This window comes from Ictalurus punctatus, chromosome 17 (genome assembly GCF_001660625.3).
Source record: "Ictalurus punctatus breed USDA103 chromosome 17, Coco_2.0, whole genome shotgun sequence".
Lineage (NCBI taxonomy): Eukaryota > Metazoa > Chordata > Actinopteri > Siluriformes > Ictaluridae > Ictalurus > Ictalurus punctatus.
Window position 1 is genome coordinate 15,400,729 of NC_030432.2, and position 19,061 is coordinate 15,419,789.

At 37.3% G+C, this 19,061-nt stretch overlaps 1 protein-coding gene across 3 annotated transcripts in view; it reads right to left on the reverse strand.

Annotated features, from left to right (window-relative positions):
- mtus2b (microtubule associated tumor suppressor candidate 2b) overlaps positions 1-18,249 on the reverse strand; it is a 37,712-nt gene extending 19,463 nt beyond the window's left edge. Inside the window, exons 1-4 of one of the 3 annotated variants that reach the window (XM_017490229.3) lie at positions 17,833-18,246; positions 7,215-9,151; positions 6,876-7,083; positions 3,785-3,991 (exon numbers count right to left, since the gene is read on the reverse strand). In XM_017490229.3, coding sequence (XP_017345718.1) covers positions 3,785-3,991; positions 6,876-7,083; positions 7,215-8,957 — 2,158 coding nt within the window. In that variant the 5' untranslated portion in view covers positions 8,958-9,151; positions 17,833-18,246. Of the gene's footprint in view, positions 1-664; positions 1,000-3,784; positions 3,992-6,875; positions 7,084-7,214; positions 9,152-17,832 lie in introns of those variants that run through there. The other 2 variants (XM_047161411.2, XM_053687484.1) reach the window with 2 other exon arrangements.
- Between the last annotated feature and the right edge of the window lie 812 nt (positions 18,250-19,061).

Below are 19,061 nucleotides of genomic sequence, written 5' to 3' on the forward strand. Positions count from 1 at the left end.
GTTTCAATACTAACAATGAGTCACATGACCTCAACTCTCTGAGACAGCTGACTTTTTGCTAGATAATATCTAACAGCTAACAGGAAAAGCTTCTGGGATTTGTACAAATTTTAAGCTCTTGTCAACACACAGTAGCAAAGCTTAACATTTATTTTACAGTGTTTCTTTAGAAAAGAGAGCATTTACATTTTAGTAATTGGTCATAGCTATCATTACTGACAATATATTTTTCTGTTTTTAAAATATATTTAGGTTTTATTGGCGTTTTATTGCAGTAGGAAAGGTGGTATTTTATTTTGTAGGTTTTAAAAAAAAAAATACATTTGTGAAATTTAGTATTATATCTGAATACATTTGTATGTACTCACCTCCATTTATCCATGCAAACAATATCACCCTCACAAATTTCACCAAACTACATATACAGTGACCCAAAACATTAGCATGAAAAACATTTAAATAATCAAAACTAATAAGGTTGTTTTTTCCTCTTTCATATCAGCAAGCCAATCTATTTGGTATTTAGTTCTGGGAATGTGTTATCATACATTAAGGTCACAATGCCACATATATTATTAAAGCTATGATAAATAAGTGTCAAGCATTTTAAGATGAAAGGATATAACACTTTCCTGTGCAAACTCGAATCCAAATCCACACTTACATGAGAGCAAATCCTGCTTTGGCGTGTCTCTTTGAAAAACAAAGGTAAGAAGAGGTACAAAGTATCCTAGTAACGTGAACATTTCAGCATCAAATCCTCTTGACTTAATTTCTTTGCTACATCGTTCACATTGACATCTACTTTCAGAGCAGTGAAACTTTAAGATAGGAGTTGATAGGCACACCAGCAGTGTGCTAATGGATGCTAATATCAATAGCTAACAGCCACGTCCATTGCAGAAGAATAATTGAAAGACAGATGCAGTTATCACCAGACACTTCAGAGCAGGTTAACTACAGTGTCTCCCACCATGAACTAGATCATACCTTAAAGCAAAAGTGCTCATAAAGGCGTGGACAAGAGATCATATCGGGTGTGGACAACAGCTGTTGTTTTAATTCTTATTCAAGCTTTCCATTTGTGCTTACTGGCCCCAGCATCTGTCAAAAATGCTATTGGCATACATGTAAATAACAAGCAGACGAGTTGTGGATAGCGAGGCCATAAAAGTTGGCAGCACTAGAATGCACTGCCATTGAACCTCCAGCTGTCTAAGAGCCAAATGTTTCCTCACTATAGTATCAGACAAGCTTGAACTTCTCTGAAAGTCATACCAGTGGTGACAAACTCTAGATTTTGGAGAGTCATAACCACGCTGAGGTTAGTCTGATTTTCACCAACTCATACACAATGTATCAGTGGATTGGTGGGAAATGTTTGGTGCTGTACTAGTCTACGGTTATGTTAGGAGAATGCACAATCTCAGACTAATAGGTTGAATACTAACTGCATGTTGCCACTTAAATTAAAAAAGGGCCAAGGCTTTGTACAACCAAGAGCAAAAAGTGACAATACTTATTGTCTTATTACAGTTACTGAATGTTAACTGATGGTTTTGGGTAGATTCAGAAGAGAAAGAATGTGAGAGAGAGAGAGAGAGAGAGAGAGAGAGAGAGAGAGAGAGAGAGAGAGAGAGAGAGAGAAGGCTATTCTCAGCATTTTCTCATACTGCAGCGATTGACTCAGCACCACTTCTGAAGCAGAGGAAAGACAATGAAGTCATGCAGTGACTGCGTTTAGAGAGCAATGCCTACAGGGAAACTTGCAGCAAAAAGATCTACTGTATCACACACCACATACTACAAGCCACCTCACACCTTATAAAGATACATTAACATATAAAAACATAGATGAATTTTCAACATTAAATATTGCTTATTTTTGTCTCCTACAGGCAAAAATAATGTCTATACTTATGCTTATTCTATACTTATACTAGCTTATGACAATTTGCTACATCTTCTTATTCAAAGCATCATATAGCTGATCCTGTATACAGTCCAGGTATACAGCTGAGCGGTTGTGTAAGGTGCTAGTGATGGTTTTCTGGCAGTCCTGATATTTAGAAGCTTACATTTTGACAAAAGAGCTACCATAACTGTTTTGGGCAGTTTTGCAAGAATACAAAGAAAAATACACACCGTAGGTATGACTATCAGTAAGCAAAGCACATGTACATTTCACAGTATTAAGGTGTTCAGACTGCTGAATGGAAGTCATGCCACAAGGTTGATCATTCATGAGTTTTTCAACATAACTTCATTACCAGGAACCAGAGCAAATCTGCATTTTGAACATTAGGCTGCAATGACTGAAAATAAACAGTAAAATAATAAAAATGTGGTTTGTTTTCTATGAAAATAATTATGGAGAGTGTAGTGTTTTCTGTTAAATACTGAAAGTTTAAACCTAAGAACAAAACAGCATCAAACACATTATAAAGTGGGTGAACAGACTTGATGAAAAGCAGTAAAACTATGACTCAGTCACACCAAAACAAGCACACACACAAGTCTGAGTATAAATTCATGCACCAACTTGTATCATCTTGGCACAGTGAGAGTATACTGTAAGCATTTAATAATTTATATACACATATAATGTGAATATTTAAATGGTATACCTCACATGAAATTTAGGATCTTTAAGAATATTTGAGAAGTTTGAAAATACTAAAACAAGAATCAATTGCTATTTCAGGTTCAGTGTAGTTATTTTTGCTTGTGTGAAGGACACTCTCCATTCTGCACTAAAACTGTGCCGCTGCTGGAGTAATTAGAACGTAATTAGGCCTGCATTGAAAAATCCTTCCCTCTGTGAGGAAGAAAATCACCCAGAGAAGCACAAAAAACTTAGAGATTAATGACAGGCATCTTTCCTTACCAACAGTAAGCTGGAGGAAGAGAAAAAGAAGAGGGTAAAATCAAATCCCACACAATATGCAGTAAAATGGACACACCAGACACAAGTCGCCGGAAAAAGGCTCACAAGTCCCCATACCAGAGGGAGGTCAAATTGACTAGGGAGAGAAATCTGTACATTGACTAATGACAATTTTCTGCCCATAAATTATTCCCATGGAACGATTAAATTGATAGAATTCGCAAACTCACTCCTGTGTCACTTTTGCTCTGCCTCATTAACGCCACTATTAACCCCCTTCCCTTTTTTCCTACTTTTCCTTTCACCCATATAGAAACACAATAAATCTCAGTTGGCATTGTCGCAAACACTGGAAAACACTGCATGTGACATTTGGAATGATGAAAAATATGTATTACTAATATGGCTCATTATCTATATAATGAAAATAGCAATCCTTAGTTCTTTTCTGTGTTTAATGAGGTTACTTAAAATCCGTTTACCAAACTACGTTCCCTCTGCAGAAATCCTGCTGCACAAAACCGTAAACAATTTAACTTTGTTGCTTTTCTCTGGCACAGTCTTCCAAAGAGAATTTTAGGAACAAAAGCTGTAAATGGTAAATAATTTAAGTCCCAGATGTCTTATAGTACTGCTATTGCAGAACCACACATAACACGTCTATTCCTTAATAATTTATTCTAAACTCTGTTTACTATATCCTGAGGTTACGAAGCATGGATCTATGCAAGAGACTAATGAGAATACAACAGTACACTCTGCTCCAGTTTCTACCCTAATCCCAGTATTGTCAAAGACAGCAGCCTGGAACTTATAATGCAAATAATAATGATAACACATTGTATACCCCTAGCTAATTCCTCACACATAAAGAATTCAAGTTAAAATAGCACTTACAGTGAGGGGGGCGGCATGGGCTGCTATGAGTGCTATCATTGGACTGGTTGCTGGACACGGAGGACACACTGGCACTGCGAACGAAGCCGAAAGCAGCAAGGCGAGCAGTGGGTAGGTGGGAGAAGCCCGGTGGGCGCAGGCCAGACTGACCTGATTTGGGGAGGAGGGACTTGGGAGCAACCTCTAATATAGGCTTCTTCTTCTCCTCTGATGAAACATTACAAAATACTTTAGTTTGGATTCCCATCAGTACACAAGTAGCACAAGGTAAATAAAGTGTATTAAATATTTGTGCCTTGCAGAATTATTGGCAAATCATTAAAATGTGCATAATGAAATGTACAAAATTAACACTGCGTAGAAGAATTCACATTTTCCAGTCAAACAATTACAAAAAAAACCTGGTTTATTTTTATTATAACATTCTCTTTTTTCTCTCCAAAATATATGTGCCACAATTATTGAAAGTACACAGTACTGTGCAAAAGTCGTAGCCACATGCAAAGAAATGCTGTAGAGCAAAGATGCCTTCATAAATAAAGACATTAAATGTTTCTACATTTAAAAAATACTAGAAAGAGCAATAAACAGTACTAAATGAAACAAAGTCAATATTTGGGCTGATGAGACTTTGCTTTAAAAAAATAGAAGGCTCAAGTAGAATTCGTGCAGTTTTATAAAGAAATGAGCTGCTAAGTTTTATTGAGCATCTTGCAGAACCAGACACAGTTCTTCTGGAGACTTTGGAGTTTATAACAAAGTTTCTACTAACGAGGTCTTGCACAATACTGTATATAAATGCTTTTTATGGTCATTAGTAAATTAGACTAAATTCACTGAATACTACTGGAAATAGTAAATATCATTTATCACATTATAGGATATTCTAAAGCTTCTGAAATTACAGCATTCCTAGTTATGTAAAAAGGTATATAATTAATAGTAATATAGCCTATAAACCGCCAGCACAGTCCTCTAGCACAGGTAAGATTTCATTCAAAACTTCATTTCATGTACATTTCCTTTCAACCATGAACTGTTTTACTCCTAACAGACATCAGAAACAGAAGTTAACCTCCTCATACTGGATTAATTTGTTGATTAATTGTTATTAATATTCTTGCAATATCGGGATATACAGGCATAACATAAATTATGCCTGAAGGTACCACAAGCATATATTTAATATAATGATAATGAGTCTTTATTGATCACATATACATTACAGCACAGTGAAATTCTTTTATTAGCATACCCCAGCATGTCAGGAAGCTGGGGTCAGAGCGCAGGGTCAGCCATGATACAGCGCCCCTGGAGCAGAGGGGGTTAAGGGCCTTGCTCAAGGGCCAAACAGTGGCAGCTTGGCAGTGACCTTCCGATCAGTAATCCAGAGCCTTAACCACCAAGCCACCACTGCCCCCACTATCTGTGATGATTATGTTGATTATGGATCATCCAAGATCAAATATGATATTTTAATGTATACTATATTTTTCTGCTTTTATCCAAAGCAACAAAGCAAAGCAGAATCTAATAAAAGTCTGATAACAAGCAGTTATGTCTTAAGGGCTTTGTTAAAGGGCCTAGCTGTGGTTTTTGGTCAGCCCTAGGATTTAAATTCAGATCCCTAGGCACTAAAGGATATTCAATTTATCATGGTCTTATAGTTGACATTTATTTTATATGGAGCAAAGAATTTTTAGAAATGCTCTATTTAAGTAAAACTAGACAGAATCTTGAGCTTTGGCTATAAGACTAGGCAGAATACAAAGGAATCAATGCTCAGTAAACATATTCAGAAGGTGTCAAATGAGCAGCTCTTGAATTTGACTGCTGTCATGGGTTTCCAACTTCAAAGCAAGAAATGGTGTAAGAGGCCCCATGCATATGCAATTCTCAAAATGATTACAGTACAAAGCCTCATGGCTGGTATGGTGACACTTTAGCCTTAGGCTGGATAATTAAACCGTGAACTGTTTCGGGAGGAGAGTGTTAGCTTGTGCATTTTATGATCGCACTGCAGCATAATTTATTAGTGGCTTGGTACACAGGACTAGAGATGAAGCGCATGGTACAGGATTTATTCACTGCAAAAAATGCATTAATTAGAATTTCTGACAACAGAAATATCTTAATTCCCTCTTTATGATATTGAGTCTGACACTGAGGTGATTTTTAATTGAACTGGATATTTTCATGGAATGAACATTACACACATCTAACACCAGGTTTAGGCTGCACAGTGGTAAATTCATACCTTATAAGATACATTATAATTACCATACCTATAAACTCACGTCTACATAAACCCTAACCCTCCGAACGTAGAATTTTGGTTAATTAGTAACAAAGTAATATTAATTTTTTTGAATTATAAATGGGACCAAATATATATTATATAGTTATATATAATATAAATCAATGTTCTATTAATTTGCCTTTCTTGACGTTGCACAATCATGGGTCAGTGTGCTCACTTCAGCGCCATAGAATTTTTGCACCTAGTGGTCAAATTGGGAACTGCAACAACTGCTAAAAGATGCCCAAAAGAGAAGGAACCATGCTTCATGCTCAGTCAGTGAATGTTTTCAGTGGAGGAGGAGCAGCAGACAGGACAGGTAATGTCAGGGTTCTTGGGATCTTTTTTTCATGCTAAACTGGCGTAGTTTTAAACACTCCATGGCCACGAAGATATCTGGCAACCTGTGATAAAGTTATCAGCTGTTCTCACAGATGAACAAAGGTATATTGTTCACTCTGAAGATATCTGCAGCAGTTTTAATGTTCAAAATGAGCTGCTAGACTATATGCTGGATGACAGTACACTGTCAACTTTAAACTGCCTAATAGAGGGTTACTCTAAAAAAAACCTAAAAAAAAAAAAAACCAAAAGATAAGTCAAGTGTGATAGCCACTCGCCTTAAATTAGGCTGAGGCTATGTCGTTATTAATGTCATCCTACCCCACCAAAATCTATGGTTATGAGGCATCGCTGTCTGTTTCATTATCACTGCAGATATCTTCAGAGAGCACCATTTTGTGAATTTTCTATTTGAGTTATTCAATCATCCAGGAACATGTGCTAACTAACCTATGGAATCTTGGTAGCAGTGCGTAGACTGCCCCATTGAAGCTGAGTGGCTGAGAGGTGAAGTTGACCTATGGCCTCTCATCAGCATCCTGGCTTTGGTTGTAGGTTGTCTTGTGACTGCTCCAAGGCCAAGCTGAGGCCTTAGACCCCTTGGTGATCGAGTAGCACCAGCTATTTCATATGCACCAAGATGGACACCTCTGCCCACCTAGAAAAAAAATTAAGGAGGTTCTTTTAAAATCTCAACATAAGGCAAACATGTACACATAAATGACAATACCATTCCAAAAATAGCAATTTAATAAAAATTGCAATTCATCCTTTTACATGAATTCTCACCTCATGCAGATATTTGCCTGGGAGTTCACCATGGAAACTTTCTGACTTTCCTACCATTTTATGATGTACAGTATGCCCTGGTAGTCTGATGCCAGACACCATCAGGCCAGGTGGTGAGTAGTATCCTGATTTCTGCAACTCCTGTCGATACTTGTCCTGTAGGATATTGGAGGAGCACATCACTGGTGAGCCTCTAGATCCTGCAACTTTTTGCTCCTTTGTGGCTGGCATACTAGAGTACGGTGAAAGCCTTGAAGGCAGAGTAGAGGCTTCATATGGACTCTCTGTAGAATGTGACTTTGGCTGAGGACTCTTACGGACATAAGTAATGATTTTTGGGCGGACATTTTTAGGTCTTTGAGGAGGAGAGGACTTCATAAAAACAGATCCTGATTTAGATGGCTGTTGAGGAGGAATTGGTTTTGGGATGCCACTACTGAAATAGCTTTTACTTGGAAGCTTCAAACCACTAGCAAGCCTCTGTGGAGAACCAGAAGGTTCCTGGTTTGGACTTCGTGTGCTGACACCCTTGGCTGGTGAAGAAAGTGGTTGTCGTTTTGGGGAGCTGGTGGTCTTGGAAGATGGAGAAGTAGAGGGGTGTGATGAAGTTCCCCATGGCATTCGTTTTTGCAGGCTGGATGGGCTAGTGCTCTGAGTTCTTTCAAAAGATGCCTGTTTCTGGTACAGTCTGGGTTCCGCTACCACACTGTGACTGGGTGTTTCTGATGAGTCTGGCTTAAAGGATCTTTGAGCCATTTCTAAAGTTTCCTCTTTTTGGGATTGTTTAGATTTTATTTCATGACTAGTATCATGAGGAATCTTGTTGGCCACTGAAAAAGAATGTATGTCATCTGACCCAAATGGTTTGCAAGATTTCTGCTGAAATGAAACTGCTTTTGGATCATTATGTTTGCATTCTTCCTTAATTGAAGTCGGGTGCTTCTCAGCAGCATCTGCATTGTTCTCACTGGCATTTTCTGTTTTGTTGTGCTCATTTTTAGCACCTGCAATGGTTGGTTTACATTCAGTTATGTCATTTTTCAACTGGCCTGAGGATTCTTTGCATGTTTTTACAGGTTGGTTTTGAGCTGCTTGGTTTTCTTGTGCTTCTAAAAAAGGTTCCTCAGGTAAAACAGTATTGTTCAGATTGAGATCTACATGAGTTCCTTCAGTGTGTGGAGAACTTCTGCTCTTATCTGAGATGGTCAGACAGGACTGTGAGGTAAGACTGGACATTGTGGAGTAACAAGATACAAATACATCATTTTCAGAGTTAAACTCAGCCCTGGAAGTGCATGTCTCCATCTCTTTGCTGATGGACTTGTGGGAAGCTGTTTCTTGCCCTCGTGTGTCCAGTTTTGTGTCTTTTTGAACATCAACCTCAGTTTGAGTGATAGTTTTGGAAAAGGTCCCTAGTGTAGGTCCGTCGTCTTTAACATAACTGTCCTCTGAATCGACAACATAAGCCTCCAGTTCCTGGCACTCCAACATCTCAAACTCTGCCAGTTCAGGATCGTCATACTGAGAATCTGTGCCCCAGATGATGATTTTGTCCTGTTCCTCGGTGTGAGATACAAAAGAGGACTGAGTACCACTGTCCTCCAAAGTTTTACTTTGAAGCTCATTTGCATTGGCATCTCCATCCCATGAATGCTCAGAGCACCTGTTGTTGTTTCTGATTTCCCCATGATCGGCCTGAAAGCTGGATCCAACAGGTCCAACAAGCTTGTCATTTATGCTCATGTTTCATTAAGAAACTGTGTTTCTAGGTTCTCATGACTGTCACATCAATTTTAGTGTCATTTCTCTTTTGGGATTCTTTTGAGATGCTTTAACAGTTTTACAAGCTCATGCTAATAATATATTCTTGCATCTTTTTTGAAGCAAAGATAATTGCTCCACTTTGACAGACACCAGAAGCTGTTGCTTTCAACCGGCTGAAGAGACAAAAGGGAAAGAAAATCGCATTACGGAACAGGGCTTTCACAGGGAGACTATGAATTACTTTAATACAATGCACAATGCCAAAGGCTCATCATTGGTTAAATGATATCATTATGAACTGAATGCCCTGTTTATTGAAACATTTTCACAAAACATCTTTAATTAGAAAATTTCCCCTTAAGATGTAGAAAAAGATGCACTGCCTGGATAAATTTAATGTGCTCATCAGCGACACAATATTTTTTGTGTCTCATTGCTTCATTGCATATGTTCTGACTTTATATGTTTCCCTTTCACAGCAAAATAATGGATATTTTGGCACAGACTGTCTTATTTTCCCCACAGAAAATAATGTCAAACAGCCTCAGAGATGGTAGACATTTAAGAGAGAGATTTAGAGATTTTCTGAACTAATGTTATATTTTGTTAATACATGACCTATGCAGTTATAGTAATATGATTTATAAAAGAAATTTAAAAAAAAAAACAACATATGGAATGGCAAGCCAAAAACTGTCACGCATTCCCTGCATTGTTACATGTTTTTATAACCTTCTCTTCCTGATTCTTTTCATTGAGTCAAAGTTTATTGCTCTACAAACCACTGCCAAATGACCAGGATGATCATACTGAAATTAAACAGATTATTCTGCATAAATTTTTCTCAAATGCCCTCAGGGTGATAGATGCAACTCACATTCAATTAATCCAACCAGTCAAAAATGAAAATCTGTTTTAAAACAGAAAAGAGGCTCACTCATTAAATTTGTGTTACTCATTGTAACACCACAGGAAAATGAATCATCCTCCAGTGATGAGGTTTATGCGCTTAAATAATTTTCAACCAAAATGCCGGACAGAACCTCATAAAACTGAGGTCACAGTAAATTAATTTGAAAAGACCTCAGTTCATTTTCATGCATGTTTTTAATAGATAACCCACTACACTCTCCATGTGTACCAGTATAAGCAGTTGCTAAAAGTCCTGCTTTGTTTAGCAAATATGCCTAATACATAGCTGATCTTCTTTTTAACAATCACAACAACCTGCCATTTTCTCTACATTGCAAAAACTATACTGTGCCACAGAACTATGCCTTTTTTTCTTGTGCTAGCTGTAAATGTGGTTCTCAATACTGCATCATTTTATGCAACTCATTATAGAATTTGCATACTGCTATTTAGGAATGATGAAAAATACAGTAGCCATAAATGATAAAAGGAAAGGACAGGCTCTGTTTTACCCAGCAACACGGCTGGCTCCAAAACCATGCCAGAAGGTTAATCACTGCCTGAGGTAAAGACACACAAATGTTCTGAGAATGTACAGTACATTTATTCCCACAGGAAACACACAGGTACATATGTTAATTTAAAAAGAATTCGTACTCTGTAATATGTAAAGTAGGTATATGACATTTTTAGATTATTTAAAAAGTATACTGAGATAATATTGTATACTGAGATAATAAGTTATGATAGACTGTATTAAACCCATTTTAAACAGCTTTAATGTATAGTATTGTGCCTCATGGTTTTCTATACAAGCAAAAGTCTAGGAAAATGCTTGAAAAATACAATGAATTGAAATGTAAAAAACAAAAAAAATGATCGTTATAGGAATAAAGCAATAAATGAAAAACAAATTAGACTCCAGTGCTGCTTTCCTTTAGTTGTTTATAACTGTGTATTTAGATGTACATGACAGTCTGCCATTTCTGCCCATTGAGTCCCATATCTACCCTTTTCATATTTCTGGTGAGAATGGCAGGCTTAAAATGCATTGGCTACAATCAGGAAATGGCAGTTTTTAACTGATAGGTGACCTTTTTTATAATTCGTGAAAATGAGTTAAACCTGTTAATGTTGTAACAAATACCACAGACAAACTGAGCAGATGGTCAGAGTAACTGTGCCAAAAAAGCATTCATCATTCATACACTTATTCAAACATAGTGCATCTCAGAGGTATAGAACATGTACGGCACTATTAATCATTTGTAAAAATGTGTTATTAATTGTGAAGAATATAGTGACTGTCAAAGACTATAGTGATTATAGTGTCAGGGTTACTTGAATTATGCACAGTACAGCCCACTAAATTGGAAGGTAACACTGAAAATATTCCCCAAGAACAAGAATGAACTTGAAGCAGTTAAAGACTGCGACTAACAGCCTTATCAGTCACACATGACAATTCTAATCCTTGTCCTTGTCAGCAGCAGAAATGACGAAGTACACAGCTTGAACAAGAGACCAAAATATATGCTGTATGTCTTACTGTGCAAAGAATATAGCTGGAATGATAAATGTTGGCCTACTAGTATTTTAATCATTTATTCAATGGAGATCGGCTTAATAGAACCAAATTATTTGGATTTTGTGACCTGTAATTAGACACAGAATTTGTAGCAAGCTGTTTTGGATGTACAGTATGTCTCTCTCCATCTTCTCCAACCTACATTCTCCCATTCATGCAGACTGATTTGAACCTGACATACTTTTACTTCAAAGATTAAAATGCTAAAATGAGAGCTTCTGATATTCTCAAACGATTTCAAACATTCTACATAAAGGAGAAAGAACATTTCTTGTGCACAGGGTGTTTAGAATAATTAAATATTGTCAAAACTGTCTGCAACTACATGCAGAATTCGTGTTCAACACTTTAGATGTTGTTACTTTAACACCTACATTCAAGCAACCGATGAGCACCTCAAGAATTATATTACCATTAGTCTCATTATCATGATGCTTAAAGGTCTAATAAATCTGAATAAACAAATTAGGGTGTAGTAACAAAATAAAACCATCTATTAGAGGCAGAAGAAAGCCATAAACTCAGTACTAAAAACTCCACTCTCAATGTCTGAGGTAGAGAAAGTCTGAGTGGCTCAACCACATGACATAATGGGTGCTCCTGTTGAGGAAGCGAATCATAATGATTCATTATAGATAGTTAGATAGATAGATGGATGGATGGATGAATGGATGGATGGATTGAAAGATATATAGATAGATAGATGGATGGATGGATTTAAAGATAGATAGGCAGATAGATAGATAGATAGATAGATAGATAGATAGATAGATAGATAGATAGATGGATGGATGGATGGATGGATGGATTGATTGAAAGAGAGGTAGATAGATAGACAGACAGATAGATAGATAGATAGATAGATAGATGGATAGATAGATAGATAGATAGATAGATAGATAGATAGATAGATAGATGGATGGATGGATTGAAAGATAGTTAGATAGATAGATAGATAGATAGGTAGATAGATAGATAGATAGAAAGAAAGAAAGAAAGATAGATAGATAGATAGATAGATAGATAGATAGATAGATAGATAGATAGATAGATGGATGGATAGATAGCAGTAATCAGGCTCAATTTGCATTTTTATATTTGAATATACTGTATTTCTTGTAATCAGTGTAATGACCATGCCTCTTATAAAATCCTCTTTGGAATAATATGATTGTGTGATATCATATAAATATAGATCCACTGAATCCATCCACTGAATGTCCTTTGGCTGACTAGCTGGCTAATAAATGTGTAATGTAAGTTTTGGGGTTTTGTTTCTGTGTGCCGAGACTGTTATGGCTGGACAGAGGATAAGATTATTAACTTACTTTTCCTTGCAAAATAGGTTATAGGGCAATTTAATGACATTTAGGAACAACCTTAATAGATGTATCTGTGACCCTTCTGTCAACCTTTACCCTGTAAAATCTTTTTTGCTCAATGAGGTGACGTTATTCTAAAAGCTGATGCTAAAAGATATTAACATCCACAAAAATGAAAAATGAATATAAAATGCACATGCTAAACACAGACAGGTCATTTTAGCAGGACCTATATGCTTTCTTTATATCTGAATTAGGTTGGTGAGATCATTTCATCCTGTGGACATTTTATTGTTTAGGGCACACACATATATATTTTTTACAATATCTTTCAGTGCTGTACTTCTTACTAGTATAACTCAGTATGTAAACTCCAAACTAGCGCTGAAACAAATGCAGATAGCTTTCTGTTACTTAAAGAATAGCAGGCAAGCACACAAAGTTGCTTTGTCAGTGATAGCAGAGAGAGATAATCAATCAGCTTATCTGTAATAAGAGTTTTTAAAGGGCATCCTGCAGGATAGAGTGAAAGTTCCATTCACTTTTCAGCACTAAGACTTAAATTTACTTTTAATTTACTACACTCATTTAAAACTCTGTTGTACCATCTTTGGTCTTTTGATTCCTGATACAGATTGACCTGCCAACCATGGTTAATGTAACAGTTAGCAAAAGTAACACAGTAAAACCGTGGCACTGTCATGCTGAGACAATAGGTGTCGTGAAACACCATAGTACAACTGACATTAAGATGGTAAAATATGTAATAAAAATAAATCCCATAAAGCACTATAGCAAAAACATGATAATGACGTGGTTATGGAGAATATAATGGTGCGGTCTGGTCGTTGGTGCCTGACAGGCAGGTTTGAGTATTTTGGAAACATCTGGGATTTTCATGCACAACAGTCCCTAGAGTTTACAGAGAATGGTTAAAAAAAAAACTAAAAACATCCAGTGAGCAGCAGTTCTGTGGTTGAACTGAACCTTTGTGGATGAGAGATGTCAGAGGAGAATGGCCAGACTGGTTTGAGCTGACAGGAAGGCTGTGGTAACTCAAATAACCACTCTTTACAATCCTGGTGAGCAGAAAGGCTCCTCAGAACGGATTACATGTCTTGAGGCAGATGGACTACAACAGCGTACTGTATGATCCCAACAGGTTCCACTCCTGTCAGCCAAGAACAGGAAGCTGGGGCTACAGTGAGCACAGGCTCACCAAAACTGGACAACTGAAGAAGACCAATATCTGCATGTTTTTATTAATTTAGCTGCTGACACAGTTAGTTAGTTGACTAGTTCATAAAGAGGCCAGTGAGCCTATACTAACCACAGTTACCAAAGAGTACCAAAGTTCAGCCATAATAAACTATAGTAAATATTTGGAAAGATATGTATGAAATTGACATTAAATCATCTTTTCTTATAAATTACCTGCTCAGAGATAAAATACCTAAACCTTCATGAGAAATTTTTGATTCAGAATTATGTTAACGACTGCTGTAGGATCGGCTTTATTAGTCAGTGCTTTACTTCTATGTCCAAAACATCAAAAGTGACCTACTTTCTAGGGTATCAAAGTCTGGTTCAAATGACTCAAAATTTTCCAGTGCCAGTTAGGTCCCAAAGGCAGTACTTAAAAGAAGCTAAGTGGAATAAAACTATGGCTACATTCCACTCGAATACATTTATAACAAGAAAGAAAGACACTGGATCAGTCATACCTTTAGATCAATACAACCCAGGAGAACCAACACATACTGTGTACAGCCTAATAAATTCCTCAGACAGCTCAATTAAAGACAGAAGCACATACAGAATCAGCCACCCTAAGAGGAAAAGAAATGTGTGTCTCAAATGTATCAATCATTCATTTCAAGCACATTTTCAAAAGCGTGAAGTGAGAAAGAACAGCCTCTTTCTTGTCCACAACATGTGAGACTGGATCTCTTTGGTCTGACAACTCAGCACTGAATCCAATCTCAAGACACTGGGACTTATTGAGACTAGTTTTGCTGTGACTCCATTATATGTCATAATTAAAATGTCAAATAAAGAAGAACATAGTATTTTGGAAGTCCCCCCAACAAAATCCAGCCATAACTACATTCTTGGTTGTCCACTACTGTATCCAATGGCAATCAGTAAACAGTTATATTACTAGGCTCTACTGTACTGTTTATACTTGGTTCTATTTGGACATATCATTTGGTGGCTCAGCAGTTAAATGCTCTGGGTTACTGATCAGAAGGTTAGGAGTTCAAGCCCCAGGACTGCCAAGCTACCACTGTTGGGCCCCTGGGCAAGGCCCTTAACCCTCAGTTTGCTCAGTTGTATAAATGAGATAAATGTTGCTCTGGATAAGGGCATCTGCCAAATGCCATAAATGTAAATGTGTTAAAGGAGCAGTTTGTGATTTATAGAGCCCTCTGCTGCCTATGAAGGGAATTACAATTAATGTACACATATATATATATATATATATATATATATATATATATATATATATATATATATATATATATATATATATATCTATACACACACACACACAAACACAAGCATTTCTCTTTCCCACAACTGACTCCACTCCCTCTGTCACAACTTTATACAGTATGTTTTCTTAGTGGATTTGAAGGAAAACAGAGCTGTTCTGGCAGGAGGTGAAGCTAATATCCGGGCTGGAAAAAACATTTACCAAAAGTCTGAAATCAATAACCTAGCCAGCTCCATTGCAACACAACAACAGCGTTATATTTTAAGTTTTTTTTTTTTAATTCTATGATTTTCATGTCTAGACATACTTTTAAAAATGACAAACTGCACCTTTAAAGGCAACATGACAGAGTCAAATCTCAGGCGTAAGGATTGAAACCTAAGGATCCAGAGGCTTGATTCAAATTAAGGTGTAACTGTAAAAAAAAAACTCAACATTTTGACTACATCTATCCTAAGCAGTTTAGAGCGAAACAACTGAGCAATTAAGCACCTCTCATAATAAAGTTTAAGTGACTCACCTATTAGTGCAGTCCACTGACCTAATGACAAACCTGTACAAGTGCTGTGGTATCTTTAACAGTTCTCAATGGCTGTTAGTTTCATCCTGTCTTGCTCATAGCTCACCTCTCAGAATACAAGCTGGTTCCATGAAAGAAAAATAAATAAAAAGACATAGATTAAAAAAATACACACTAATAAGCTGATTAAAGTCAAATGGTGGATGCATGAATTTCATAAGAGACTTGTGGCATGTCTTATTTTGTCTCTGCAACCTATTAGTCATAGCTGCATTTGGTAGTTCCTAATTTTTTTTTCGTCTTTCACGTCAGTTTGACACATTTATTCCTGCCATGTAAACAGAATTGCTGCTACAGATATTTAAAATCAAATCATCGCCATTAGTTCATTCAGAACAGAGATTTTCCTAATCAAACAAGCAAACTTACACAGGACCTGTCTGCACTGGACAAGCATGCTAAATCTGTGCTTCTCTTAGGCATTAGGATACTGTATCTGTCACACATTAGGCATTTATACATGTGTAATGTATGTTGTTGGCGTGTCTATACATCTAAACTCCATATAACGAACCCACATTTCATCGTTATCTCTCTAATGTCTAAGTTTGAGAAGTAATGGTAGAGCAGTTCCCGTGCTAAGACACTTTCTGTACTGCTGTCCTCATGAAATATTAAGACAAGAAAGAACACAGGCTGGACCCCCATTTCTTTCTAAAGCCAATCTCTTATCAGCTTGACCTACCAGAAAAACACTAAGTCAAACCATAAAAACCAGCAGCAAGCCATAATGACCAAACCAGTACACATGGAGGTTATACAGTGATTCTTAAGTGATTACATTTCTTCTATGTTCACACTCATATTATCAAGCAGATGCCATTTTAATCCTATGGTATTAGATCTCCTGCAGTTCAAGAAATAGCCTCACATGCAAACTAAGTGTAGAGAACATTATTCATTTCAAGTAGTGTTTGTATTGGAAGAATAAAACCCAAAAGATGAATCTGCACAAAAGCTCCTAAACTCTTTACTCAATGGTTTCAAATAAAGTACAAAAACACAACATAAATTATGTAGAGTTGTGCCAGTGTGACTTCCTCTCTGGTGCTCTTGATATGAAATATTTCCAACGCTCTGCCACAAACAGACACAACAAGGTAAATGTGATCCCAGAACACTTCATTATGTGGCATCTGGTGCCATGGTTTGTGCATAAAGACAACAAAATGATCTGAACAGAGACTGTACGCTCTACGCAAATTGTATATGTAAAGCAAAATAATGCAAATCGGTATTTGGCTGGTGTACGTTAGTCAGGTTTTCTAAAAGCTGGATGTATTATTGATGGGTAAGATTAAGTCATTAGTTTGACTCCAATTAATGGCATGCTACATTTCATTACACACTAAGAACAGTCATTATTCAGATCAATTAATGCACGAAGCATATTTATGATTTATAAATTCAAGCATTAGGCTTTAATAAATGAAAAAAAAAACTATAAATAATAACTGTGTCCCTTAAATATCCTTAAAAATGTCAATATCTCCCCTTCTTTTATGCACATATACATGCATATATATAAATGAATGTAGTGAAGTGTATTATTGTACATATAGGAACATCAGAAGAGTACCAGTGAACGCACACACACACACACACACACACACACACACACACACACACACAGTAACAGATAAATATCACACTTCATTAGAGATCACAGCTCTATCCTTCTGCATGGAATGGTGTTTAACCCGCACGCGCTAAATCCCAACGCGTGCACATGATTCTGCACATGAACACATCCACATAAAGGTGTGTGTGTGTGTGTGTGTGTGTGTGTGTGTGTGTGTGTGTGTGTGTGTGTGTGTGTGTCAATGCAGCAGTAGCAGTGTGTTTATGGTTTTCTTGGGTTGCAGTAACAGTAAAATGAGGCAGGAACAGGTGACAGGTAGCATTACACAGTAAACAGACTGCACAGCATCATAAGGTGAACAAAATGTTCTTACCTTGCAAGATGTTCTAGCGTCAGTGGGAAAATGTTGCACGATCAGTCCACATGTCGGTATGGAGAGATGGAGAGATCATTCACACAGCATCCTCAGCAGAGAGAGAGAGAAAGAGAGGGGGGAGAGGAGAGATGGCACAAAAATGGAAGGATGATGCGGAAAGGATGGATGCTTGTTAGAGGTTCGGATGACCAGGCTTGCGTAAAATGCGGTAACAGCGCCTCCCCATGGCTGCTGTGGAAATCGGGCAGGGAACATCCTTTTGTAATCATTTTCTTTTCTTTTCTTTTCTTTTTTCTTGTTTTTTACATAGACATACTCACGGCAGTATAACTATATCGTATAAATATGTCTCATAAATTGATCCACAAACTGCAATAACTGTTACCAGGCCAAAAGTATGTGGACAGCTGACCATCACACTACATGTGGTTCTTCCCCCAACCTGTTGCCTGAAGGTTCTAAACACACAATTGTCTAGGATGTCTACGGATGCTGTAGCATGAAGACTTCCCTTCACTGGAACTGAGGGGCCCAAACAGCAGGACAATACCAAAAATGAGGTCCATAAAGACATAGTTGGGCAAGGTTGGAGTTGAAGAACTCAAGTGGCCTGCACAGAGCCCAGATGTCAACCCTACTGAACACCTTTGGGATGAAGTGGAATACCAACTGAGCACCTGTCCTCCTCACCCTACATCAGTGCCTGCACTTACTAATGCTCTTGTGGTTGAATGGAAACAAATCCCCAAAGCCACAAACCAAAATCTAGTGGAAAGTCTTCCCAGAAGAGTGGAGTCTCTTACAGCAGCAAAGGGGGTGTGTATTAATGACCCTGATTTTGGAATGGGAACATATGGGCATAATGGTCAGGCATTTTTGGCCATATAGTATAATATTGTATTGTCAACAAGGAAGAAATCTAGCCAAGAAATTGCTCATTTAGTAGCAAACTCACTTTCAGCTTAAACATATGGTTACTGAGGCAGAAATTAGTAACAAAACCCACGAGGATTCATCAGAACATTGATTTCAAATGAACATAATATAGCATCTGTAGAACCATAACCGCACAAACAAACCCACCACACAAGCTAACACTAAGAAATAAAACTTAATCTAACAAATGGAAGACTTTAAAATAACACAGTCGTGAAGGCCTCATGGGTGTGCAGTGTATAGTTCGTTAACAGAAGTGCAGCGAATGCTTCACGCCCTCAGTTTCAGTA